At 39.9% G+C, this 26,981-nt stretch overlaps 1 protein-coding gene across 3 annotated transcripts; it reads right to left on the reverse strand.

Moving 5' to 3' along the window:
- Window positions 1–200: 200 nt before the first annotated feature.
- syt9a (synaptotagmin IXa) lies at window positions 201–24,883 on the reverse strand. Of its 3 annotated transcripts, none has more exons than XM_026169994.1 (7): window positions 24,769–24,883; window positions 15,591–16,086; window positions 14,381–14,936; window positions 9,391–9,511; window positions 9,122–9,293; window positions 8,741–8,870; window positions 201–857 (listed from the first exon to the last, which is right to left on the reverse strand). In XM_026169994.1, exons 1-7 carry the CDS (start codon window positions 24,824–24,826, stop codon window positions 789–791), a joined length of 1,602 nt encoding a protein of 533 aa, XP_026025779.1. In that variant the 5' UTR covers window positions 24,827–24,883; the 3' UTR covers window positions 201–788. The 3 variants fall into 3 exon arrangements, with proteins under 3 accessions (XP_026025779.1, XP_026025778.1, XP_026025768.1); XM_026169993.1 differs by having other exon boundaries at window positions 9,391–9,494; window positions 14,442–14,936; window positions 23,934–24,831; XM_026169983.1 differs by having other exon boundaries at window positions 23,934–24,831.
- Between the last annotated feature and the right edge of the window lie 2,098 nt (window positions 24,884–26,981).

The following is a 26,981-nucleotide window of genomic DNA, read 5'->3' on the forward strand; positions in this document are numbered from 1 at the left end:
TAATCTTAAACAGTAATAAAAAAGATATTCTACAGATAATATATTTTACTGTATACTGTTTAACACAGTTTTGCTCTTTACTTACTTACTTACTTTATCTTGAAGAGCTAGTGTTGTGTACTATAGTTGCTAAAGTGATAGAAATCTAGCATATTATGAAATTCTAATTCACATTCAAATTAACTGAATTGAAACTGATGAACATTTTTCTATGGAATAATTTTTATTCGTAACATTTAACATACTTTTACTTACAGGTATTTTGCCTAAAAATGAACTGTCACGGCACATCAACTGACAGAACAATACATCCTATTCAAAAAATAGAAACAAAAACCAACAAACAAGTAGAAGATATCCCATCAAAACATGACCTCATGCACCAATTCACAACCAAAAAAAAAGAGAACAGTATGGCAGTTCAACTGGTTGTAAGTACATTGTGCAATTACAGAGACTCATCTCATTAAAACAAGTAACAAGACTATTAAAAAAAGAGCAATGAGTTTATAAACTCAGGAACAGCTCAGACCTAAAATATCTGCCTGTGCTGGTTCTTTTTCTTATGGAACATCATAGAAAAAAAACATCCATCTTTGCAGTCATTCAACATGCAACTGATCCAAAAGAGCAGAGCTCAAGACAGTTTGTGTCTTTCTTTTCCATAGGTATTAATGCATGTGTTTATTTTTTTTATGCTAGGACCATATATGAGCAAAATTCTGTATCACATCTGCCCAAAGGTACATATAGCACAGCCTTCGGCTTATTTGAATTGTTGCTCATGGCTACGGAGAAGGAGGTGTCTTCAGAGAATTACAGGATCCTCCCTGGCTACTACCTGTGGTCCCCTGGTACTGCAAGAGAATAAAGCAGAAAGATTGCAATGATAGTTAGTGTAAAAGAAACAAACAAACAAAAAAAACCTCCATCTCTATTAGTCATATAAACAGATGTACGATGATATCAAATAAATCTAGAGCCAATCCTACCTTTTTATCTTGGAACAAATGTACTCACCACCTACAGAGCGATGAATTGGGCAGTGAAACAAACACTGTATGTCTGCCATTTCATTTTTTTGATTTTTGGGAGGTCAGTTTATTTATGCATTCACTAAATTTTATTAGCATAGACGTTTTTTCTATGGCACCTTTTTCTTGCCAAGTCCAAGTGAAAGGATAAAAGCTTTTATAGATAAAGTGGTTCATTTGGCATAGAAACACATGAACAGACCTGCATTTGAAACCTCACAGCATAAAAGTACAGTACTGTTTTGTGAGTAGCATGAGAATAAACTGACTCAAAATTGGGCAGGATAACTATGGTTTCTTTAGCATTCAGTGAATTTGGCAAAGATACTCATTAGGTTGACCATCATTGTAAATGAACAAACTGAAGACCGATCATTAACTAAGAGCAATAAATGTTACATCGAAAGCAAAAAATAGAATTTTTGCCAGACACCATATTTCAGAAATCTGCTTATTGGCACTTGGGGAGTTTCATCCCTTGGGAAAACCAATCTTACTCCCCTTGCTGTTACCAACTAAGGGAATGCTGCAAATCAGACATTTAAATGCTGTTTATTAACTTTTTATAACCCTTTGATCTCAGCTACAATGTCTATCTCCTGTGGAGAGGGCACAGAGTATCATTTGCATGGAGGTTGGCCAAAGATTCTCAGTTCAGGTATGTATTTGTAACCTGTAAAACACAGTTTTGTCAAAGCAGTATTACTATCTGAGAAAATATTGTCAGATAACCTCAACAACTACATCATATTCAGTTTATGAAAGGTAAACAGGTCTTACCACTGGGCTATTCAAGAAATAATGTGTATCCATAGAGAGAAGGTTCAGTGTGCAGAAAGTGATGGGTACATAAATACTTACCTTTGCTGCAGAAGAGGCAAAAGTGAAACGAAGAAGGAAAAATATAAAGCCTGGAGATATTTTTGTCAAAATTGAACCTACTTCCCCACAATGGCTCCTGCACATTTTCAAGAGGCTTGGAGACTTTCCAAGTAAAGGACTTGTATGTTGAGTGCATCCACAGATGATGACTAATGTCACTGAAAAGCCTGTGACTAAACTTAGGCTGCTATTGGAACTTGAAAATTCATAGGTCATCCCAATAATTCTGTAGATGTAGAGGAATACCTAAAATGTATAGTAAATTCTAGTCACTATTACACTGTGTAAATACACTTAACTTCCATGGGTTAAAATGGTCACGTCTGTTAATTATTATGACTTGAACAAGGGTTCAGTAGGTGTTTTGATATTGCTGGATAGAGGAGCACTGAACTTGCAGTGTGAATGTATGTATGAATATAGAGAACTATCTTGGTTTGTGAAGCTCTATGGATAAGTTCACATATAAGAAACTGAACACCCTTACCATTCACTCAATAGAAGTAGCTTAGACATTTCAAACTCACAATAGTTTCACTCCACGCTAGAATAAAGTACGGCGATTAGTGCATGAGTTTTATCGGTGGCTTTAACCTGAAGGATATCTATTTTGCCATTCACAAAACATGCTGTATTGTGTCAGTGCTTTGTCCACTATGTCTACCTTCCCTCTTCAACAGCTAAAAAAAAGATTTGGGATAAATATTAGGGATATCATAATCTCAGAGACGATGGTATAAGGCCAAGTCATACTGGTAAATTACAAAGATGACTACAAGTTCTAAACTAGCTTGTATTTGTAGAAAAATAAACGATTTTACAGAAGGCGCTACATTGCTATGGAAACTTTGGCAGCCAATTTGATCTCTGGTGGAACAGGTTATATTTTAGCCATCACACACAGATATGCAATTTCACATAAAATAGCATCACCATCTGTGGACTTTTTGGAGAGAGCCACTTTCTTTTTCACTGAAAATGATTAAATCAGATATATAATGTTTTTGAGCTTTCTAGGCTTCTTGTCAATTCTGGCAATAAAGTGATTTCCATGAAATGGCAGACATCCTCTCTTTTTTTGCTTTGTTATAGCTTACAACCATATTCCCTTTACCACTGACCAAAAATCTTTTCACAGCCGCATTCTAACAACACACTTCAGTATCAGTGAATAGTAATGAGCTCAGTGTGCCTTAATAACTGGACAGTGATAAGCTTCCTACCCACTTGCACTTTCTTTTTCTTTCATCTGTCAACTCTAACCTCAATTAATGATAAACATAATGATAAAAAAGCATTTATGTTATAAATATTTTATACTGCTTAAACTTCAGGAAGATGGCCCAACCGACCTGAATACCTCAAGCACCAGAAACCCAAGAAAGAGGAGGAAGCATCAATGAAGGACAGGCCCCTGAATGGTATGTACCACTGGCACATAGATGAAGTGGCTGACATCCAGAAATCCTACCAATGGCCAGACAAAGCTGCACTGAAAGACAGCACAGAGGCAGTAATCATGGCAGCACAGGAACAGTCTTTAAGCACAAGATCCATAGAGGCTGGGGTCTACCACACCAGGCAAGACCCCAGGTGCAGGCTGTGTAAAGATGCCCCTCAAACAATCCAGCACATAACAGCAGGGTGCAAGATGGAGAAGTATCAAGGGCTCAGAGAAGAGGGTGAAGGTAACAGTGGTCCCAGTGGTAATCGGAACACTAGGTGAAGTGAGTCCCAAGTAGGATCTCTGTCCAGAAGAGGGCAGTCCTAGGAACAGCTAAGATACTGCGCAGGACCCTCAAGCTCCCGGGCCTCTGGTACAGGACCCGAGCGTGAAGCATAGACCCCCCCTCAGGGGAGAGAGGGGAATTTTATCTATCTATCTATCCATCTATCCATCTATCCATCTATCCATCTATACATACATACATACATACATACATACATACATTAGGGGTGAAACAATACATGTATCGATATTGAACCATTCGATGCAGTGCTTTCGGTAGGCATATGTATCGAACAATGCAAAATTTTTTATCTATTTTATCAACTTTTCTTCTGACGATGCTGTCTGTGTTGAGCGCTCAGTGGACTTCTCCGCCTAGGCTGCACTGTCGAGCACAGATCCACTGAGTGCAGCGCAAGCTAGCAAGGCAGAAGCTAAGCTCATTGCAACATGGCAACTGCCTCAACGCTACCTGAAATTGAACCTCCCCCACCCTCATTCAGATCTGGCGTTTGGAACTATCTTGGTCTTCATGTGAAGTATGACCCTGATGGTAAGCGCGTCATGGACAAAAGTAAAACAGTATGTCAGATGTGCCACACAATGTTCAATTGGTGGGAACTAGTGTGTTAGCGCAGTTAGCTCGTTAACGTGTTGACGCCACCCAGCCCCATGTACGGGCAACCCGTTCTCACTCCCAAAGCGTAATATTTTACGCTAGGTGACAAATCGTCACCATATTACGTTTTCGGCTACCCACCACGTTCCTAAATGACGACCTCGGAAAAAGAGGAAATATGAGAACCGTCTGGACTGAACCTACACATGTTCGCTCTTTTTCTTCAAATCGCTTAGAAACACGCTATTTAACATCATTAAAGTATTTAGTATTTAGTATTTATTTATTTATTGTCATTGTCAAGAACAATGAAATTGCGTTTGGGGCTTCCATACAACCCAAAAAAAAGAAGAAAATAATAAATACCCCTTAAAACCCAAGTGTACATATTTAACCCAGTGTGACTCCAATGCAATAAGACAATCCTTAGCAATAATGTTCGTAGAAATTCAGACAAAGACCTGAGAAACATGACAAAATACAACAATGCAACCCATTCAATATTATTGTACTGTGAGATATGATATCAGATATGATAGTTATCTATTTAAGAAAGAGGGGGGGGGGGCAGGAGGGGGAAGAGAATAAAGATATGATGCACCAATGCAGACCAGTTCATTGCTATTAAGAAGTTGGATATGGTTATTGTCCGTGAGAGGGGGGCAGAGAGTTCAGGAGCCTCACAGCCTGTGGATACAGGCTGTTGGCCAGTCTGGATGTTCTGGCCTGTATAGACCTGTACCTTCTCCCTGAGGGCAGCAGATGGAAAAGGTGGCGCGCAGGGTGATGTTGGTCCCGCAGGATACTGTGCACCCTCCTCAGACAGCGAGTGGGGAAGATATTACTGATCTCTGGCAGACTTGTTCCAATAATTCTGCCAGCTTCTTTCACCACCCGCTGGAGTGCTTGCTGATTGGCCTTGGGGAACCACACTAGAAATCCATACGTCAGAACGCTGCTGATGGCACAGTTGTAGAAGTTCAACATCAGAGATCTGGGAATGTGTGCGCTCCGCAGTCTCCTCAGGTAGTAGAGGCGCTGTTGGGCCTTCCGTACAACTGAGGTGATATGGTTGCCCCAGGACAGGTCCTCGGTCACAGTTACCCCCAAGAATTTAAAACTGCTCACCCTCTCCACCGCCTCACTGCCAATGAAGAGAGGCAGATGGTTGTTATGGCCCCTCTTCCGGAAATCTACAATGATCTCCTTGGTCTTTTTGGTGTTTAAGACCAAGTTATTGTCGTGGCACCATGACTCTAGTTGTTGCACCTCTGTCCTATAGTTTGTCTCATCATTGTTGGATATAAGTCCGAGCACTGTAGTGTCATCTGCAAACTTAACAATGAGATTGGACGCGCAGGAGGAAATACAGTCATGGGTGAAGAGAGTGTATAGCAGAGGGCTCAGAACACACCCCTGAGGGGCACCGGTGTTGACCACAAGGGTGGAAGAGGTGTTCTTACCCACTCTGACACTCTGTCTACGGTTAGTGAGGAAGTCCACAATCCAGTTGCACAGAGAAGAGTTAAGTCCCAGTTGGTGGAGTTTGGGACGGAGTTTGTATGGCCGGATGGTATTAAAAGCCGAGCTGTAGTCTACAAAGAGGAGCCGTGCATAGGTGTTCCTGTGTTCCAAGTGCTTCAGTAATGTGTGCAGCACTGTGGCGATCGCATCCTCGGTTGACCGGTTCTCCCTGTATGCAAACTGGTGCGAGTCCAGGGATGGTGGAAAAGCAGCTCTGATGTGTTTAATGACCAGTCTCTCCAGGCATTTGGCGGGAATGGGGGTGAGTGCCACAGGTCTGAAATCGTTCAGACATGTGACATTTGACTGTTTTGGGATGGGAACGATGGTTGCTGCTTTGAAACAGGATGGTACCAGTGAACAGGACAACGAGGTGTTATATATAGAGGTGAAGACGTCCGCCAGGTCCGCAGCACAGTCTTTTAGCACCCGGCCCAGCACTCCATCCGGCCCGGCCGCCTTCCTGGTGTTAATGCTCCGGAACACACGCCTCAGCTCATGAGTGCTCAGGACCGGAGCAGGGTCGGTTGAGGGGAGAGGGGACAGGACAGGGTCGGTGTTCTCCCTGTCAAAACGGGCATAAAAGAGATTTAGATCCTCAGCCAGAGTAGAACTGTCGGCTGAGGGTGATGGTGTTCTTCTTTTGTAGTCCGTGAAAGCCCTGATGCCCTCCCAGACCTGCCTTGGGTTTGTGTTGTTCTCAAACCTGGCCTCGATACGCCTCCTGTGCTGCTGCTTTGCAGTCTTGATGCCTCTTCTCAGGTTGGCCCTGGCAGCACTGTATGCCTCCTGGTCCCCGGATTTGAAAGCGTTGTTCCTTGTTCGAATAAGTTGTTGAACTCCGTGTGTCATCCAGGGTGGATTATTAGGGAACACACGGAATCGTTTCCAAGTTGTTACATTGTCCACACAGAAACAGATGTAGTCCAAGACAGTGGAGGTGTAACTGTCCAATGCGACACGATTGTCAGTGTCCTGCACCTTGAATACATCCCAGTCTGTGCAGTGGAAACAGTCCTGAAGCATCGGAATAGCGTCCTGCGGCCATGTTCTCACGGTTTTGGTTGTAATCCCAGTGCTCTTGATCTTTTGTGTGTATATTGGGTGTAGCAGAAGGGAGAGATGGTCTGACAGACCCAGGTGGGGATAAGCCTGGGCTCTGTACGCATTCGCCATGTTGGTGTACACCTGGTCCAACGTTCTATCTCCTCTGGTAGCACACTTCACATTACGGTGGAAATTGTGAAGTACAGATTTCAGGTCCGCGTGGTTAAAATCCCCAGCCGCAATAAAGACACTGTCCGGGTGTGCTACCAGGCTGTTATTGATGCTGCTGCTCAATTGTGCTAACGCTAGCTTAGCATTAGCATCTGGTGGAATGTAAACAGCGCAGATGTAAACGGCAGAAAATTCCCGAGGGAGATAGAATGGACGGCACTTTAACACCAACAGTTCTACCTCTGTACTGCACAGTTTTTCCGTTACCGTGACGTTCGTGTACCAAAGGTTGTTAATATAGATGCACAGCCCCCCGCCAGTCTTCTTACCCGAGTCCGCAGACCTGTCGGCTCGATAGGCGGTGCGGCCTGCTAGATCGATAGCCGCATCGGGAATGGCGCTGTCCAGCCAGGTTTCAGTGAAAATCATGCACGAACAGTTATTAAAAGTCCGTCGAGTGGCGATCTGCAGTCGTATTTCATCCAGTTTGTAACGGATTGAACGGGCGTTGGAGAGGAATATGATCGGGAGTGGTGGTTTAAACGGACTAGTCTTTAGCCGTGCCCACAGGCCTCCCCGCTTGCCTCTCTTCTGCCTCCGCTCGCAACGTCTCCTCCTGCGGCTTGCTGTTGCGGGTAGCCCCGGGGGTTGCTTAACGATCTCCGGGGGGATGAGATGCTCGGATGTTAGTTGAAGATCTCCACGGCTTAGTTGTAGTAGATCATCTCTGTTGTATTGAAGTAACCCCAGACTGTGTGAAATAATACACAGTACCACCAAAAGTGCAAAAGTGTAGGAGCTCCGGGCCGCTGCATCTGTGCGCGCCGCCATCTTACAAGTGTTCATACTCTTACCTCGGTTAAGGTCAGGAATAAGGTTATGGTCAGGGCTAGGGATAAGGTTAGGTTTAGGGCTGGAATACAGGGCTGGAACGTCTACTACCGCGGGAGTGTCATTGCACTGGATTCCAGCCATAACCCGCCGCGTACCATAAGAACGCCGAAGGTCTCCTTTCGCCTTCCTCAGGAACGCCGCGGGACGTGACAAAACGTCGACATGTTACGCCTCGGGAGTGAGAACGCTCTGGTACGGGGCAATCCGCGGTAACTTGTTAACGGAGATTTGCCGCGTTATGGCGTTAATGTCATTTTAACGAGATTAAGGCTGACAGCACTAGTGGGAACACAATGAATATGACTGCATGTTTACGCCGACATTATCCTAGTGCAAAGACAAGTGGAAGCAGACAAAAACAACAAGCACACATGCTACAAACTTTACCCGAGTCATTTAGACAGCCGTTAGCACATGATTCTCTTTATGGGCACCTGATATGTTTAATATGCTGCTGAGAATACAGCCCAGAAGAAGCGTATAGTATAGCTTTTATTTTGGAAAGAGACATTTCTCTGTAAAAAACTCTCTTTTCCAAAGATGAGTGATTCCTCGATCAGATAGATTTATTTATTTTTATTATTTTGTTGTTTCAGCAACATTAAATTTAAAAACTGTACTTTTGAGTTAAAATATATATTTATAATTTTAATAAATGACAAATTAAAAAGGCATGAACATTTTTTTTCTCAAAAAAATATCGAACCGTGACACCAAAGTATCAAACCAAACTGAACCGTAAATTTTGTGTATCGTTGCACCCCTAATATGTGTGTGTGTGTGTGTGTGTGTGTGTGTGTGTGTGTGTGTGTGTGTGTGTGTCAACACATGCCATCTCACCTCAACGAGAGGATGCCAGTGGGCGACAGGTTTTCGGGGATATGTAAGCATTTCACTCCAGTGATCTCGACCGAGGCTGTCAGCATCATTGCCGACTCGACACACACCAATGACCTCATTATGGCCTACTCTGTAGACCCAGGAGGATAAGGGAGAAAGAAAAAATATTATAAGTCCTCCCATGCTTTCCAAAAATAATAATGTCTTACATATTGTGTGTGAAAACCACCCAAGACAATATGTTACAGAGACAAAGAGTTTGAGGAAATATTTGCAAATGTTCTTGGAATATATTTTATCCGCTTTTGCCATGCAGCAAGTATAAATTAAACATTGACCCATGCAAAAGATGTAGAAACTACTCTATAGAAACTCTCGAACCGGTCATAATCCATCACAGCAATCAAAAGGCTGATCTGCTCTATGTTTTCTGGAGGGACATCAAACACAATGGCCTCATTATAGACTGGATTCAGAGTGTTCCTCTTTGTTGATGTCTTCCTCTTCTTCAATCTGCGACCGTCACACATCAGTGAAACTTTCACATATGGATCTATAAAAAAATGACACAAACAAGAAAAATTAACTTGATTTACATTTGGGATACCAGTGGGGTGCTGCAGTTACAGTCAGTATCAGATTTTAATTACCAGATGCACCAGTGATATCCATGGCCTTGAGGTTGCGAGCCTTTATCATGGTAATGGTCAGTCTGCCCGCAGTAGGCAAGTAACAAAGTGAAAACATCAGATCCCCAAGGTCCACATTATCCTAAAAGACACAAAAATATTTACTCTAAAATGAGTTTGATTGTGTATTATTCTGGTCATTTATTTACAGTGTACAACTTTTCTACAAATAATATTTTCTGTCATATTGCTCCAATTAAAGCCTCCCATATTTCACCCGGCACAGAGGCTTCAGTTCAGCTGCTGCTCACTTATCGCTAGTGCTTAAAATAACTCCACAAAAGAAGTGTGAACCAGGAAAGCACACAAATATGTGTGGTAAAGACACCTACAGTAGAATCTCTTGCTGATCTGCTGCTATGTTGGTGAGATTGTGCTGGTATTTCAAAGCACGTGTCATCAACTCATCATCATCATCTGATCATTTACAAAGGTAAGCTCAGTAAATTCAACTGAAGTGCAAAAACAACAACACTGAAAACTTAGGATCAACTGACTTTGCTGCTCCAGTAATTGTGATAATGACATCATATTACTCAACTGCACTGAGAAATCTAAGACTGAGATTTGCCCCATATTGTTATGAAACTCTCATACTAAAAGTAACAAAGACCAAGTAGGAATGTTTTTTGCAGCAGCAGGTCAATGAAAAAAACAACTCAAAACAACTCTTATGTATGCTAAGATGCCTTTTAAATTAAGATATTCAAAATAACTAATTTGGTATCCAAAGTATAATATATGTTAAGTGCTAGTTTTAGAAGTATCTGTGAAAAGGGAGATGCAGAAATCTATCAAGAGGGACATTCATACAATTGGCAACAATTTCTATAGCATGTCTTAGGAATGTCACACACACTTGGACACTATTGAGTTTTTTTTTTTTTTTTTTTGGTTAAGCTAGAGAAACTGATTTGGCATTTTGTGAGTGTGTATTTCTGTGTTGTTTTTTGTTTTTTTCTGAGAGAGAGAGATCACCCATGAATTGCACTTGTATATTTTGCTGCAATCATGATCAATTACTCATCAAGGCTTTTAAATGTGAAGGATGAATTAACTCAAAAAACCCTCCAGAAAATGCATCCCACATCCCAGAACTATCTGTTTTACATGCTTCATGGTCTAATAATTGTGATACAGGTGGGAAACAGATTAGCACTGTGTTTTACGTGCTCCGCAAAACTTCTTAGGCATCAAATAGCATGTAACATCTGCAGGTTGAATGTCATGCTCAGCGTTTCTGATAATCAGGCTGGTATGCCACAAGTATATTCTGTATTTAAAAGCTCAAACCATCAAATGTATTATACAGCTTTTGTTCATACTGAGACTGTCATTCTTAAATCCAGTAAAAATAACACATGTTCTTCATTAATCTACAATCTGCTTCTATTGCAGAGCTAAACAAGCTAAAATCTGGCAATGACACATCAATATGGCCTGTCCCACTGGAAATCAAGACTTAATGATAATTCTTTATTTTCTATCAAATAAGCTCTGTGCACTGGTTACAGAATATCATGTCTATGTACTGGTGTCCAAAGATAATTAGCTCATTTATGAGGATATATGTGTGGGGCATCTGTGTCAATCTCTGAGAACAAGCATTTGTACAAGTGTAAGAGTCTGTGTGTACTCTGTGGGGTTTTTTTTCCTTTTTTTCTGTTTGTGTGCATTAGCTGAGTGCTGTGAAACTGACACAAACTGAACAGTGTGAAAATGTGAGAATTCCAGATTCTGTTAATCACTGGTTCCCATCAACCAGACGTCACACACCATTCTGTTCCAACCAGGCAACATTGATTAGCAATCAGTTAAACAGGGCAAAGGTGCACTGATCCAGTAAACATCCATATGTTGATGGATCAAAACAATCCCAATACTTTTTGTGAGCATTTTCCCCCGAAGGCTCTATCTGGCATGCTCGTGTATCGTCATGCTGTTTTCTCGGCATCTCCTCCCCCTCTCTTCATTTCTCACTTTTATGTTTTCCAGTATCTTCTGCCTCAAAAGCTGTTATTTTACTGTCTGTGAATATCTCAGCCATTCTGAGCACTCTATAGAACCCATTAGCACTACATTCAGAATGCGTATAATATGCATTCACATCTAATTACTTTTTCTGAGTAAGCTACTTCTTTTTTGTTTTACTTTAAACAATTTGTTTGCGTACTAAAAGTTGGACACAGCTGATGACTTCGTCACAGCTGGGTTAAAACAGGTGTGTCCGTGTCTGTTTATGCATTTGTGCGTGTGATGAAGAAAGACCGAGACATGTTGAGGGAAAAAAAGGCAGGCAGAGATAGATAAAGAGAGAGAGACAGAGTAAAGACAGAAAGAAGAGACAGATTCTGTCAGTATTTTTAGAGGCCATGAGTAGGAAGCCGTTAATGGTCTTTGGCACACTGTATGTGAGACTTTATGCACTAAAACCTTAGCTGCTATCAGTAGCCTGCAAATTAGACAGGCGTGGACTATGCCACAAATTTGAGCTCTGCGTTGTGATAATTTAAACTGACACAGCAATAAAAAGCACAAAATAACACCACATATCTAAATTTCGATGAGGTGAAACAGACGAGATCAAAAGGCAAAAGAAAACTGATTACTGTGCCTTTACCATAGACAATAAAATGCATGGATAAATGTGGCAGCTTTGATGAGAAGAATATAAAAGCATGCTAGCCATACAGAAAAGTGAACATTATAAAATACATTTAATCACTTTTTTGAAATAATACCAGAGATTATAAGTATATATGCAGTAATACTCACTTAATTACATATTGCTGTTGTGAATAAACAATAAATATGTGTGATAATGCAATCTTAAGTTGCATGTAATGAAGTTCTAACAAAGAATGAGCATTAAAAACAAACAAATAAAAACAACCACAACAAGTGCGTGGTGTTAGATTTAATATTTAATTGATTCTCTCCCATCTGTATTACTGTTCTTAATCTGAATGAAAGTATAATTGTGAAATGAAAATCTAAATTCAGTGATGGAGCTGCTTATACTAGAGATGAAAGCATAACAATTTGTTTTCCATTACTAATGGCCAGTGCATCAGGCACACAAACTCTGCTAACTAATGTGCTCTCCTTATTAAAAATGATATGGCTGCAGTGCAGACATTTGCAAAAGACGTAGCGATGTAGCAGACAAGCCTGGACGCCAACAGAGGCAGATGATGATTCGCTTATTAGATAAACAAGAGACAGACATATGCACAACATAGACATACAGCTGCTCAGTCAAATACTCCCATGCTTTTTTTTGTCTGCTGTTGAACTGGCTGCATGTTTTGCTCAAAAGTCAATTCTTAAGATGAGAAGAATTGACTGAGATGAGATGAGTCTGTAAAACAGTTCATTCTTAAAGGTCGGCAGTGGTCAAAATATTGTTTTAACGAAAAGCGCAGTACATTCTGTTATAGCAACACTGTGCTTTCTGAAAGATTTCAGAAAGCTGCAGCACTGCTAAAGTAAGCCCAGTTGCAAAGACACTCCACATCTTATTAAAATCTTTTTGCTGAGAAGGTTAACTATGTTCCACAGTAAACATTTATTACAGTTTCCAGACTGACTCACCACGGCTGTTCCTGTTGGACTGTCTTATTGCTTATTAAGCAATGTTGCAATGTTTTAACTAAGATTTATGCCCTTACACAAGTAAAATCATAACTAACATAGTGACTGGGAATTGATCTCATCTAAATTCAACCAATAGTTTTCCTTTACACAGCTGTGCTTTATTGATCTTGTTTTATTGAGTTCTGTTGCCTAAACTGTTTCCTGCAATCAACTGCAAACAGAATATAGGGATCAGTTGCATGTTACAGCTGTTCAAGCTCAATAAATGAAATGCCTGTAAATAAAACAGGCCAACATATAAATACCAGTGCTGTATTGTGGTGTCTGAGATCTTTCACCTCTACAGGAGATGAGCAGGAACAGTGAAAAACATTATAAAGATCTTAAATAGCTAATAATGTAAGAAAGAAAGAAAGAAAAATGGTGCGTATGTCTTGTTCCCAAACCAGTTTTCTCAGTTTTTTTTTAAAATATTTTTTTCTCCTGTTCTCCGCTTCTTTCTCTCTCACACACATTTGGTCTTATAAGGACGTACATACACTGACAGACACTCTCTGTGCAACTGTATGCTCACTTTATAGGTCTAACAGAAACTGGTCCTAACAAAATGAGATTTACTAGCACGCAGTCAGTAAGGTAACATGGCAAGAGGCCTGTAATCCTGTTGACCTTAAAAAGTCTCAAAGGATTTAATTTACTCATGGTAAACAGGTCGTTCCAGCAGAGCAAACTGAATTTAGATAGGTGGGAGCAGATGCAGTAAAAGTAATTGCTAATAAAATGCCTCAGTCCTTCACTTGTGTCATCTATTTGTAATATGTGCAGCATCAAGGATTGTTAAAGAAAAAGGAAGGTATAGTATTAAACACTATTCTAAATGCATATTTTTTAAATTAGTATTCCTTCCAAAAACCATATTTAATGAAAAATCTATTGCTAATCATTCTCCGGGCATGTAAAGGCAATTTTAAAAAGCATATAATATCAACACTGATGCCATAGATGTCTTGTGTAGTAAAATTTTGCGCTCGGGGTCACTACATCTGTTATTAAACAGATGCTTTTTTTAAAGTCTTTTCATCTCGACAGCAGAGAGAGACAGCAAAGTAAAAGAAAACATCAGTTTTCAAACACAGGCCTGATCACCTTAACTAATTTTTGTCCTGTTTTTTCAGACCTGACAAGTGATAAAAGGAAAAAAATTCAGTACTTTGTACTGCCAGTGGGAGACAGAGGGACAAATTTCGAACTCTCCACACAGCTGTCACACACAGCCTTTGTGGGGGAAAAGTTAAATATAACCTGGCAGCTCTAAGTAAATATGACATAGTTTTGAGTGAACGTTCAAACTCACCGAGGAGACATACTGGATGTCTCGACAGAGTTTTGTCTCCCTGGGGAAATCTGCCAGATCCAGGAAGTTGTCCACCACCACTTGACCAATAATGTCATGCCGTGAAAAGCGGTCGAAGTCATAGACACTGAAGTGTAGCTTTCGTGTAGGAAGCTCAGAGTATGCCACAGGAAACAGGAAGACCTCATCAAACACAGGGTTGAGTGTCTTGCGGTGCACCTTTGTCTGGTGCTTGGTCTTTCGATCGGGCAACAGGTAGATCTTAACATAAGGGTCAGAGGTACCGGAGAAGTCCTTGGCCGGGAGGTCCTCTGCTTTGTGGATCTTAACTATTAACTGTTCTAGATCACAGTCATATTTGAGGATAAAATGGAGGCGCCCACAACCTCCGTCTCTTCGACTTCCTTCGTCCCCCTCAAGGGAGCGCTGTTTGTAGAGCTCGGGTTTGAGGCGGCCCAGGCCCAGGCCCATTCCGGTGAGGGAGTCCTGCCTTTGGAACTGGGCCACGTTGAAGTCTGGGTTAGAGAGGTTCATGTGTCTACGAATGGACCCTTGACTGTGCACAGAGGAAATCAACAGAAAACAAAATCATACAACATTAACACAATGAAAAGAAGGAATGTTAAAACATCAGCTGCATATTTTTTGAAGCAACCTGCATAATGAATTGTTCTGCATATCATAATTTATATCTAGTGCCAATGCTGCTTTTCACTTCAAGAACATAGTGTACACATAGTGTGCTGTATTATACATTTTATAGTCTAGCAGACAGAAATTGTTGTTTTGGTTTCATTATTGCCTTATAATGTGTCTGTTTTTTATACTCACATCTGCACATGACATTTAGTCATGTTTCAGACACCTACACTTAACAAAATCCACATTTCAACCAAGCCTCTGAACTACCTAACCCTAATCATAAATAAGGTGTAAGTTGTTTTCCTTTACCAAAATCCTTAAATGTATTATAGTTGATGCACAAATAGAAAGTAAAAATGTGAAACATGTTGGCAGGAGTCATAACTAAAGTCAAGTCCAAGTCATTTTGTCTTTCATCTCTCTTGTTCTATTGGGAAAAGTAGCAGAAACAATTAGTAGTTTGAATGTTAGCGTTTTTAACAGAGATCATAATTGTTAGGGGATTTTTAGAAAATAAGGCCAGCATATCTTATGGGAGCACATAAATCAACAAATACCTCATACTGACCCTATTTCAGACATTGAGCATCCAGAAGGTGGGGGTTCAGTGGTCTGTCTCTGCATTCGGGGGTTAGTGTGAACTCCATTTTCCCTGCTTTTACTCTGGGCATCCAGTGGTATATCTGGAGATGTGTGGCTGATCTTCATAGCTGCCTCTGGTGTGGCCATGACCACAGGTGGTGGTGATACAGGAGTCACCGGAGCCTCCACTGAAACAACAGATGCCACGGGAGTAGGCTCTCTGGCCATGGAACAATGTGATGATTCACGGCGGTTGTGCATCGGGGGGTCCACAGCTGTGTAAACTGGCTGCCTGGGTGCAGACTGTGATGGCAGAGGGCTCATAGTCGGGTTGAGGTGCCCATGGGCTTCCTTGGTGGTGGGGGAAAGCCCACGCTCCCTCCATGGTATCCAGCAGAGCTTCCATGAAACAAAGAGGGAGACCCCAAAGAGGGCCAAGCCACAGGCAGTCACTACCAATGACAGCAGACTCACAGATATGTCTGGAAAGAGAGAACAAGATCTGACAGTGAATAAGTCTTCTCTTTGCTTTGTTGCACTCTGATTTTTGATATCACCATCATATATAACCATTTCATGATTAAGTTACTCAGTAAATGTTTTAAAAATACTGCATGATGGACATGTCAGGTACACAGCTATAGGTCCTGTTGGATTTATTTTTTTCTTTTCTAACAGATTCTCATAAAGAATGCTCAATAAAATCAAAATTATGTACAGTAGTAGTAGCAGTATTTAACTATCCAATGGAGGCTCATATCTGCACTCTAAGGGTAGTGTGCCCCCCATGTTTCGATTTCATTTCCTTTGCTGATAATTATGGTGAAAAAATGAAACTTTAAAAATGATTTTTCCACAAAAGAGGTGCAAATACAACAAAACCAAATATAGAAATGCAGCATTACAACCACAGATGACCACAGTTCTTGGTTTGTTGTTGTTTTCAGAAAATAAGTTAAAATATTTTTGTTTTAACATGACAATTCAGAAATTCTTTTCAAGCATGCACATGGCATTTGACTTTTGCTTTGTGGTTTTTCTTGTGTGTATTTGCAAAGCAGCTATTGTCATACAGATGAAGATTACTTTTTTGAACTTGCTTGGATTTGTCTGTTTGCAGATGTTTATTTGAGTCTGGTGAGCTCTCCTGGCTTCCATAGGAATAACCAATGAAGAACTTTGAAAAGAAATGGTAAATGGCCTGCATTTGTATAGCGCTTTACTCAGTCCCCAAGGACCCCAAAGCGCTTTACACTACATTCAGTCATTCACCCATTTACAATGGCAAGCTACATTGTAGCCACAGCTGCCCTGGGGCGCACTGACAGAGGCGAGGCTGCCGGGCCCTCTGACCACCACCAGTTGGCAAACATGGGGTTAGTATCTAAGGATATTTGGCCTGGGATCAAACCACCGACCTTCTGATTAGTGGCTGACCTGCTCTGCCACCTGAGCTACAGCCACAAGAAAGCAGAACTAACTCTCTTCCATGAGTATAATTTATAATGTGAAACTGTCAGTGAGGTACATTAATTGCAAGAATTTAAAATGTTCCCAGTAGTTTGATAAAGTGCTAAACCCAAGGCGCTTCATGCTGCCTGTGTGGTTAATGCATATTATCATGTAAATAAATGAGAGGGTATAAAAAACAGCTTGCAAGAAAAACATTTACAGGCTGTTATATATGGTCTGTGGTTAAAAAAAACAATTTGTCAAATGGGGAGGGAAGGCGTGAAAGTCGCAATTTATACAAAACAGAAAAAAAAAACATTCTGAAAACAGATGAGTTTATAAGAGAAATACTATCGAATCCCAAAATTCAAGGACAAGATCACTCATGAAGCTGCTCTACACTGGTACATGTAGGAGTTTAAAGGGCTCCTAACAGCTACTCTAGCTCTCCTGTTAAATCTGTGGATCCACAAAACACGTATAAACAAACTGAAGATGTCACTCTAAAGATAACAGCTTTGCAAAATTAAAGTTACTACTCGGTTGCTGTTCACACATGTGCATCATAAACTGTGTGATTATATATAAGCAGTACTTGTGGGCAACACCAGGAGTAATGGCCGTATGAGTATAAAAAGTTTTACCAGCATATCAATCCAGGTCTTCATCTATCAAGTTCATAGTTTCAAAGCATGACACTGAATAATTCTTCAGTGCATTGCATTTGTTTACACCAGCCCAGGGTGTGCAAGTCACCATGGAAAGGGAGATGAGGTGTGAAGCAACAGAGTCATCAAGGGCATCTGAATCATCTCTGCTCTCAAGAAGCAAAAGCACTAAAAAAAAAAATAGAAACTGCTGCAATGACTCTGAAATAATTACATGAACTTTGCAACTTTATTGCAAGTAAAAGGAATTTTCATCCAAACAGTGATAATATACTAAGTTACATTACTATTACCTGTCTTTTCTTAAATGATCTTTACTTTTCTGTTTTCACTGTTCTACTTTCCCTCTTTCCAGAAGCTGCAAATGTCCCCGAGCCTCTTTCTGGCTGTTACAGTAAAGGGAGGTTCTTTCTCTCCACCTTCACCAAGTGCTTGCTTGTTTCCTTCTCTCTAATATTGTTAAGGTCTTCTACCCCATACAATATAAAGCACCATAAGACAACTGTTGTTATAAGCAAATAAAATTAACTGAAGTCTTGTTTTGGATCATAAGGACCCCATGGAGTATTAACCATTTGCCTCAAATTGAGGTAAGGGTATGTATGTATTCACATATATTAGATGTATTAACCCCAGAAATTTGTTAATTCTACTGATATTTAAAAACATGTAATAATGTTGTGCCTTTTTAAAAAGTGCTGTTAATGTCAATCAAGACCATGGAAGATATGAAAAAAGGTTACATTTAACCATGTTTTACAGCTGGAGTCTCTGAGATACCAAACTGAAGAAATGTGGCTCTGTAGGGAACTTTAAATGTCACAAGTTCAAACACAGCATGTGTAATTTTCATAAAAATTAATTGAGGCTTTAATTAAAGTTTAAAGTTGTTAAAACAGGCTTGAGATGGTTTGCATCCTAATTGGTGTTACAGATATGCACACAATTTTGCTTTGAAAATCCCATGTCATGTTTTTGAGTTACTGTTTGATATCTGAATTTGAACAGTGTGTTTTTATGCACCGTTATTTGATGATGTAATGTCACTGAAGCAGACCAGAACAATCTTATAAACTCCTTATGTCGGCTAATGTCTTAGTAGTAGATATTAAGTTGGGATGGGTCTGTCATGAAGGAAGCGGTGACGAGGATCCAGATGCTGGACTGGCTGAGAATTAGACACAAATTTTAAAAAAAGACAAACAAAAAAACCCAAATTAAAACAACCAATGAAAACTATCAAAGTAAAACAGGAAACAATCCAGAACACCTACTCAACACGGACACAAGAAAACAGTGAGGAAACAAAAATGATAATCAGCTCCAGACAGAAACTAAAAAGGCAATAATATCTCATAACTGAAATAAATCACAAGTATATTAAACCCAAAGTAGGAACCAAAAACACAAACATTTAAAAACAGCAGCAGTGAAAGCAGAAAAGAAACCAGCATTATTTAATATTTAACAAGAATCCAAACCTTCAAAACTAACCAATCCCAGGGGCAATGACAAGGTCAAAATAAAATAAGGATGGAGTACGCATCTGGGATTGTATAGATTTTAAAGCTGTTATGCATGTGTAATTATGGAAATATCAAAGGCTTACACTTTCTATATGCTGAATTCCCTCATTCCCTAAGCTCTTATCCATCCTTGAGCTTCTGTGAGGCAAAAAATGATTAAGTGGTAATTACTTTAATTGTTCATCATCAAGATAACAGAAGAAATAAATGCTGTTCATAACGTGGCCAAATGCACTGAATAAGTACTGAAAAAATACTACACATACTGACATGGTGCTTTACCACTGCATTGTTAACAACCGTCTCCAGTGCATCATTAATGGTCATCAGTCTTTTTTTCCCTTTTACTCTTATATTTTGTATTATCAGGGCTACCGAGACTCATCATTCAGTTATTTCTTCATCTCTTGTATGTGACGATTTTGACCAGCTATGCACCCCTGTCACCATAGTTTCAAAAATCACATTAAATAAGAATTCGAAAATCTTGATCACAATCATTCAGGTTATGCATGTCTTACAAGACATATAGTTTTGAAGTCCCTTTTTTCCCTATTAGTTGCAGAAAACCTGCTATTAATGCTGCATCTCATACTATTATCGACTAATTTAAGTGTCTGCTTTCACAACCATCTCATGGCCTGTGATTATAAGAATTACATAAGATTTGGCAAAGCATTATATCATATGTTAAAAATGGAAGTGGCCACTTATATAAGTATATCATGTCCTTATACACATGACCTTATAAAATATGTGCTGTATGTTTGATTTAACCAATAGAGATAATGGGTAATTAGATGCAGTTTTCGTATTTTTATTCCATATGGTTTTCTACACTGCCACGCTTCACTGAGCTCCCAGCACCGCAGTCACCTGTCTTGCACCCCTTTCCAAATGCCATCCTCTCATTGGCCAGGACTAAGGATTCTTCTGGTTTCCCTTAACTAAAGATGACTCTGGTTTCCAGCAACCATCCTGTCTAGCACCTTAGCCGACAGCCAGAACCATCTGAACTCTTCTGCAACGTCAGTCTCCATTGCTCAGTCCTGACCTCTTCTGTTCTGGCCCACCAGCAGAGGTCTCTTGTTTCTACCCTTTAAGTCCCCAGGGTGTCCACCTGAGCTTTCCTGCTCTGCCACTGTCTGCTGCTTCCTCTAAGCTTTGATACCAGCTAAACTGACTCCCAAATCCCTCTTCTAACCAGTTCCCCATCATCTCTCTTTAACACATGATTTCTATTAATTTAATGTAACGGTCTTTCATCTTTGAGGTAATTTTGCTTATTGAAAAGCCCAAGCTCTTGCACAGTGTTTTGAATAGAACCAGTCTGCTGTATCCACCTGACTGTATCTATTTTTGGCTATGCGAGGGCAGCGATACAGATTATTCCCAGTTTATGTGCTGACTATGCAACAGGCTATTATTTGCCCATAGTATTATAGCAGACATATCCTTTGTCCCTTCATGTATGCGAAGACAAATCTGGCTTGTGAAGACTGGAATAAAATTTTCAAAAGAAAAAAACTCAAAAGTGTAATATTGGTGTAATCTGTATTAAGTACATTAGTCATAACAATGAGTGAAGTTTTTAGAAAAAGCAATGATTGTTTTCCTGATTAACCTATTACTGTTAAGCAGAGCATGTTATTTTATTAGCCTATAAAAGCTCCAGGAAATCAAGTGATTGGTATGTTGATACATTTAACAAAAGGGTAATAATCATGATGTGTATCACATCAAGGAGACTTTCTCCTCATGAATACCCGAACAGATAATCTGCTTAGACACAAGCAACAAATGTACAACTAATGCACAATTTATAATTTATTTATCATTAATGGCTCTACAATAAGTTTAAATTTCATTGCAACACAAGGCATTTGATTAGATGTAGCATTTGCTGTTACACAGTTGGACTGAATGCATTATTTTATTTTGGATGAAAGTAGCTTATATTAGAAATGTTAAAGCTGTACACTAATCCGAATTGTAGCTGACAGATATCATGTTACGTTTAGTTGAAGCAAACTATTTCCTGAACTCATCACATTCAATCCTCTCATTTTGTTTCTTTTTAGTTGCACGCTATAGCAACAGAACACCGTACCTGTCAAGATCCACTTTGTTTCTTCTTTTGTTTTTAATGAGTGAGATTAATAATCATGAACTTTAGAATTTTTGCATATAAACTTCTGCTCCCACTTACAGAGCTGGGCACAGATTTAGAGCTGATTTCAGTCTGTCTTGAGTGTTTGGTCTGACTGATACTACAAAGAAGAGCTGCTTTTAAAAATATGAGAGGACTCGTGATGAGCTGAATCACACCTGACACATCTAATGTAAAGATCACACTTGTAATTAAGAGTCTGAGGCTGACTTTTTGTCATGGTAAGAGTATTAGATAAAAGTTAATGAGACTACACATCAATTGCATGACTGTTTTAGTCCAAACAGCCAAAAGTGTACTTATTTGGCAATAAAGGTTTTTGCACTTTTCACTATATGCTGTTGGTAAGGTAACCCATCCTCCAAATCCCACAGTCCTGCAATTAGGACTGGCTCTGTGTGTGGGAGCTGTCATAAGACCTTGCACAGGAACACAGACCAACTGTCCTTTCTGCACTGTGAAATTCTGTGAATACCAGAGTATGTGTGATTTGAGAGAATAATGTGGAGAAATTGAGGGACTTGCCATCTGAGGATGCTGAGCCCACAGTCGGTTTGGCAGGCCGCCCAAATGCTGCCTGGTGGAGAAGAAGCTATAGACATCTGGAGGGATTTAAAGACTACATTGGAACAAAGAGGGTGGACCAATTTTAGTGCACAGGACCTTCAAAGGTGCAAAAGTGTAGGAGGCAAGCAAGTGCTGAAAAGGCAATATATGTAATGTCTACTTCTGGGATGTTATTTTCCCTAAGAATACCTCTCTGTAAGTAAAAACTATTGGAAATGTAATATGTTACACATGTACAGTAGGTGGTTCCAACTTGTTGTCCCCAATGTTGTAAAGGATGATGCATTCGATTGCATTTGCATTTCTGCAAATATGTTTTTGTTTTTTTGTTTTTTTTACTTGCTTATTGACAGATGAAAAGACTAAATCCACTCGTATACATATCTGTTAAATATAAAGCTTCCCTCATAAACTCTGAAACCTGACTCTGTTCCAAGGTAACTTAATCCTCCTACCGTATCTCTAAAGCTGATTAATTGCCACAGTCTGTTAAATAATCATGCTAGTTTTAAAGTGTAAAAATTAGAAGCTGTGATATGTGCTCTGAACAGTGGAAGACACATTTTTCTGTTCCTGCAAAAGCTAAACTAATTGGCATTTGGCTTCAGCAAGACAGGCATTGATTGATTGAGCACAGTCATTGGGATTGATATTAAACTTCTCAACATACTCTCTGTAAGAGTGTCAAGAAAGGTATCTTTCCAAGTGGGTGACTAATCCATTAAAAGACATGTTACACATCTTTATTTTTCTTTCATGTTCCAGTTTTTATTTCATTGATCCTTGATATTTTATGATCTTTTGAGAAAATAGTTGTAAATATGTTTACGTAATTGATTTAAATCAAATCTGAAGTCAAAATGATGTTTTATGTTTAGCATATTTGTAAAAAAAAAAACAAAAAGATATATATATATATGACCGGTACACCCACAGCTTCAACTCTAGCTGAAAGAGTAGCTGTCCTCTGCCTTGTACTTATTTCCTTTGTTATTCTCTTATGGCTTTCTTCCATCACGCTGAGTGATATATGCCAGCTGGAACAGAAATTAAACCCGTAAGCCCTCTTGATAGCTAGCCCCACGGGCTACCCACATAATTTCACTTTTGAAAGTGTCAGTGTAAAAGACAAGAGAAGATCGGCCTATATGATGAATGAGGAAGCAAGAAGAGAGCTGGGACTTTGGGGGATAGTTGAAGTAAAGTGGAAAGGAACAGAAGGGAGAGCTTGGGGGTTGGAGGAGACTGACAATTCACAAAGTCCTGTCACGTGATGAATAATCATTGATGCAAACTATGGAAGCAGAATGAATGCAGTGGAAATGTGCAGGAATTACGCTTTCTCGCGCCTCCAAATAACGCTTTCTCGCTCGCTCCTTCTCTCCTCCGCACACATGCACACTGACACTAATTTATGCATGCCATTTAGGCGAATGTGTTTACCCTAAGTGTTGATAATTATGAAGCGAGAGTGGCTAATTCTAAATCTAATTATAAAAAGCAAATGCTTTTAGGTAAGAATTAAAAAAAAAAGAGGCAAAGTTTCAAAGTAGTATGACTCAATGTTTGTGACATGTCAGTAAATACACGATGCAGGGCAACTCATCCAGTGAAACATATCTGATGAGTGTTCACAGACTAGCCTACACGATGTCACGCCAACCTCGTGTGATAGAAATGGGAAAAAAATGGAAGAAAAAATGGACTTCCTCGAAAAATGCATAGTTTAACCGGATCGGTGAGCTAACTAATGTGAAAAAATAATGTACAAGTCTAATTTTTCTTTGATATTATAGACTAATCTTCGTCGTGAAGTAGTCGAGCCAAGCTTGGACCACCTATAGTGTGCTTTATGCGTGCGATGTTCAGTGAAAGAAGTCATATGCGACTTCACTTACATTGAATTTAGTGCAACCATTGAATCAAGCTTGCAAATGATGCCTCACCTGAATCCGTGTAGCGTGGTCTGGCGAGATCTCGGAAATAGTAGATAAAATCCCGACAGTTTTCATTCTGCACTTCCCCCTTAGAACAAAGATCTGACAAGAGTTCGAGCGCCTTTTGACAAATCTCGTCATCTCTGTCTCCAGGCATTTCCCACCAGCATCCTTATAAAGAGAAGGTTTCTTAGGCACCACCACACCACTCCTCCCGCCTGACAGTCACCTATTCCACGCTACTCAGCACACAGCTTCAAGAGTCAGCCACTCTCGGCACGCCTTCCCACACGATGGAATCGACAAAGACACCGTGTATTAGGAAGAACGAGAAAAACACTAGTCCAAGTGCAGAAAGCAGAAAAATCCTATCAGACATGTGACGTAAAAAGAGTTTTTGTACAGCATTTAGTCAAACGGTCCACTCTGGTCCTCACTCTGCTCGTTGAAAGCCACCGGTTGAATCCGCGCACCGCCTCTGCGGCGCCGTGCGCTGTCCAACGTGCTGAAAATGTGTGCACGGAGTGTCTTTGCACAAGGCGGTCCTGTTGGCCGTAATCCGTTATCTTTAAGGTTTCGAACAGTATCGATCGCCGGGAAAGTTGAGCAGCACTTCACTACAGTGAGAAATAGCTGGATTCGCCAGCACTAATACCGATAGCATGCCTCTATTCTTTGCTCCGATGAGGCTGGTGTGGTTTTACGTGCCCGCACATGGCCAATCAGAGAATGACATGGTTTTTTTTGCTTTTTTCCCCTCCACTTTGTGAAATCACTTTACCCTTTTACATTTTAAATGTTTTAAAAAGCCTACAAGTTTGGTAAATCAACTCAAGAAACGCACCATTCACTTGGAGTTCCTGCTGCAGGTAATTTAAAATACCTTTTCCCCCTGGTGCCATCTTATCTTTGTCAAGATAACTGCTACAATGACATCTACGATTTGTTTTGTCAAAGACTGGACGTAGAATTCGGAAATACAGGGGACCAAGCAGTTTCGTTGCCATGCCAACTTGAATGACCACTTTAAAAGCTGGGTTATTGGCCCTCATTTTTACGACTAGTTATTGCAACCTCTGAATAACGTGAAACAGCTGTTAATGTAAGTTCGAATTACCCGATTTATGGATTTCATGGCGATTTCAGTTGGCTGTGACAGATTCTGTAAAATAAATAAATAAAGGTTTTTCCACCTTATATCTATTGCCCATTTCTGCACTCGTCGAACTCCCCGATCCGGTCTAGGCATTTTCTGAAGTTTCTCACACGTCGCTCAGTAGATTCTCCAGGTCAGGTGTAAGTACTGGAAACACATAGTGCGGTTTTGTTCAGTGGTCGAGCAGCATGCAGGAGGCAGGATGCATTATGCTCACTCATTCCTGCGAATTCTCTGGACAGCTGCCAGAGCTATTAACACATGGGATGGATCGTATAGTACAATGATTAGGGAGCTGGGGTAAAAACCGTTTAATGTCCGTTCCAGCTGTTTGATCCTCACATACAACTCTTTGGGGTACTGCTCAGGCTAGAAGCAAGATTTTTTTTTCTTTTTGCACGTAACAGTGAGTTGAACGGAAGCTGTGTTGTTGTGACCGTTGGGGATTTGTCAGGAGCCCAAGCACTACATAAAGTTTTAGAAAAAAAAATGTTTGAAACTCCAAAGTGAAAACTACGTACTTCTCGTATTCAGAAAACAAAAAAAAACAAATAGTGGAAAAGAAACTCTAAAACCCATTACCACAGAGAGCCTACCACAGACTATAAGACAGGAACAGTATGGGTGCCCACACATTCAAGTAGGATGTGTTTATGTATCGCCCTGTCTTTATTTGATATTATTTTTAATCCTTTCCGTGTTGCTTAATTTTAAATTACAATCAACAGCAAAACATAATATATTTCTCATGGGACAGCTAATGTCAATATTGATTATCCACAAACCAAAAAAGAACATCTGTTTCACAACAGTGTTTCTCTCCTAGCTGTCAGCTTGCATAGGATAAGCAAAATGTAAAACAAACAACAAAAATTATTAAACAACTGACACTTTTATAAGTTTGGAGTGTAGTTCTCTTTGGATAACCTGTGATGTGCTGTCACTCATGTATTTCATTAACTACACTCTTTTGTGATATGGTGTTAGTTTCACCTTTGCTGAGTTTATTTCTACAAAAGACAAGCTGACTTATTATGGAATATAATCCTTGTGGTTATACAATTCACATCATTACACTTGAGTAGATAAAGTAATGAACCTGACACAAAGCCACAGAAAACATATATGCTAATGACATTTAATGAAAAGTAATCTCCTCTATGATATGAAATGATGTATGGGGAGAACTCCTAAATGGGAGTGTGGAGGTGAGGGGATAGTAGTTAGGAAATAGTGTTTTCTTATATACATACTTTTTTATTTATATATTACAGCATCGAGATCTCAAACACGCTGATAGCTATAATTTTAAAAGGGACAAAGGAAAAAGAAATTCTGAAGGAAAAGGATGACAGGGTGAGAGAAATGACAGATAAATGGGCTTGCTGTGTTGATGATTTTCTTGCTTGTTCCACCAAGAATAAAGAGCCCAGCAGTCAGCTCTCATCAAAGATAAACACAACTTTTTAACGAGTGCATTTATCCTGTTGCACTGCTGTCTTGCAAATGATGTGCTGCGCTCATCCCTTTTTTCCCTCTCAGTGATTTTTTTGTGGTGTTTGTGTCGTTAGTTTTACCTCATTTGAATTGAGGACCCAACTCAGCAGATGTATGCTGAATTCACTTGACCTGCCCCAAATGCCTTGTGATAACAGGCATTTATGTGAAATCCTTTCTTTTTCTTCTTTAACTCAAGAAGGTGGGAGTTTTAGGAGTGGAGAGACATAGGTGATGACAATTATGATGGCCTTTTATTGTGCATATGTGTTTTTCATTGTAAAAGGTTCACACAGCAGTAACTCAGCTTTCTTGGTGTCCATGGCAACTGTAAAAGAAAGAAGGCACACTTCACCCATTTCTTCCCTCAGCTTATTTCGTTTGTCTCTCCCCTCCATGCCATC

This window comes from Astatotilapia calliptera, chromosome 1 (genome assembly GCF_900246225.1).
Source record: "Astatotilapia calliptera chromosome 1, fAstCal1.2, whole genome shotgun sequence".
Classification (NCBI taxonomy): domain Eukaryota; kingdom Metazoa; phylum Chordata; class Actinopteri; order Cichliformes; family Cichlidae; genus Astatotilapia; species Astatotilapia calliptera.

Excerpts from the sequence above, each read along its gene's own strand:
- syt9a (XM_026169983.1), bottom strand. The coding sequence starts at position 24,081 with ATGCCTGGAGACAGAGATGACGAGATTTGTCAAAAGGCGCTCGAACTC. Across the intron at positions 9,294-9,390 it reads GGATATCACTGGTGCATCTG|ATCCATATGTGAAAGTTTCA; the intron begins GTAATTAAAATC and ends ATTTTTTTATAG. Across the intron at positions 8,871-9,121 it reads GCTGTGATGGATTATGACCG|AGTAGGCCATAATGAGGTCA; the intron begins GTTCGAGAGTTT and ends CTGGGTCTACAG.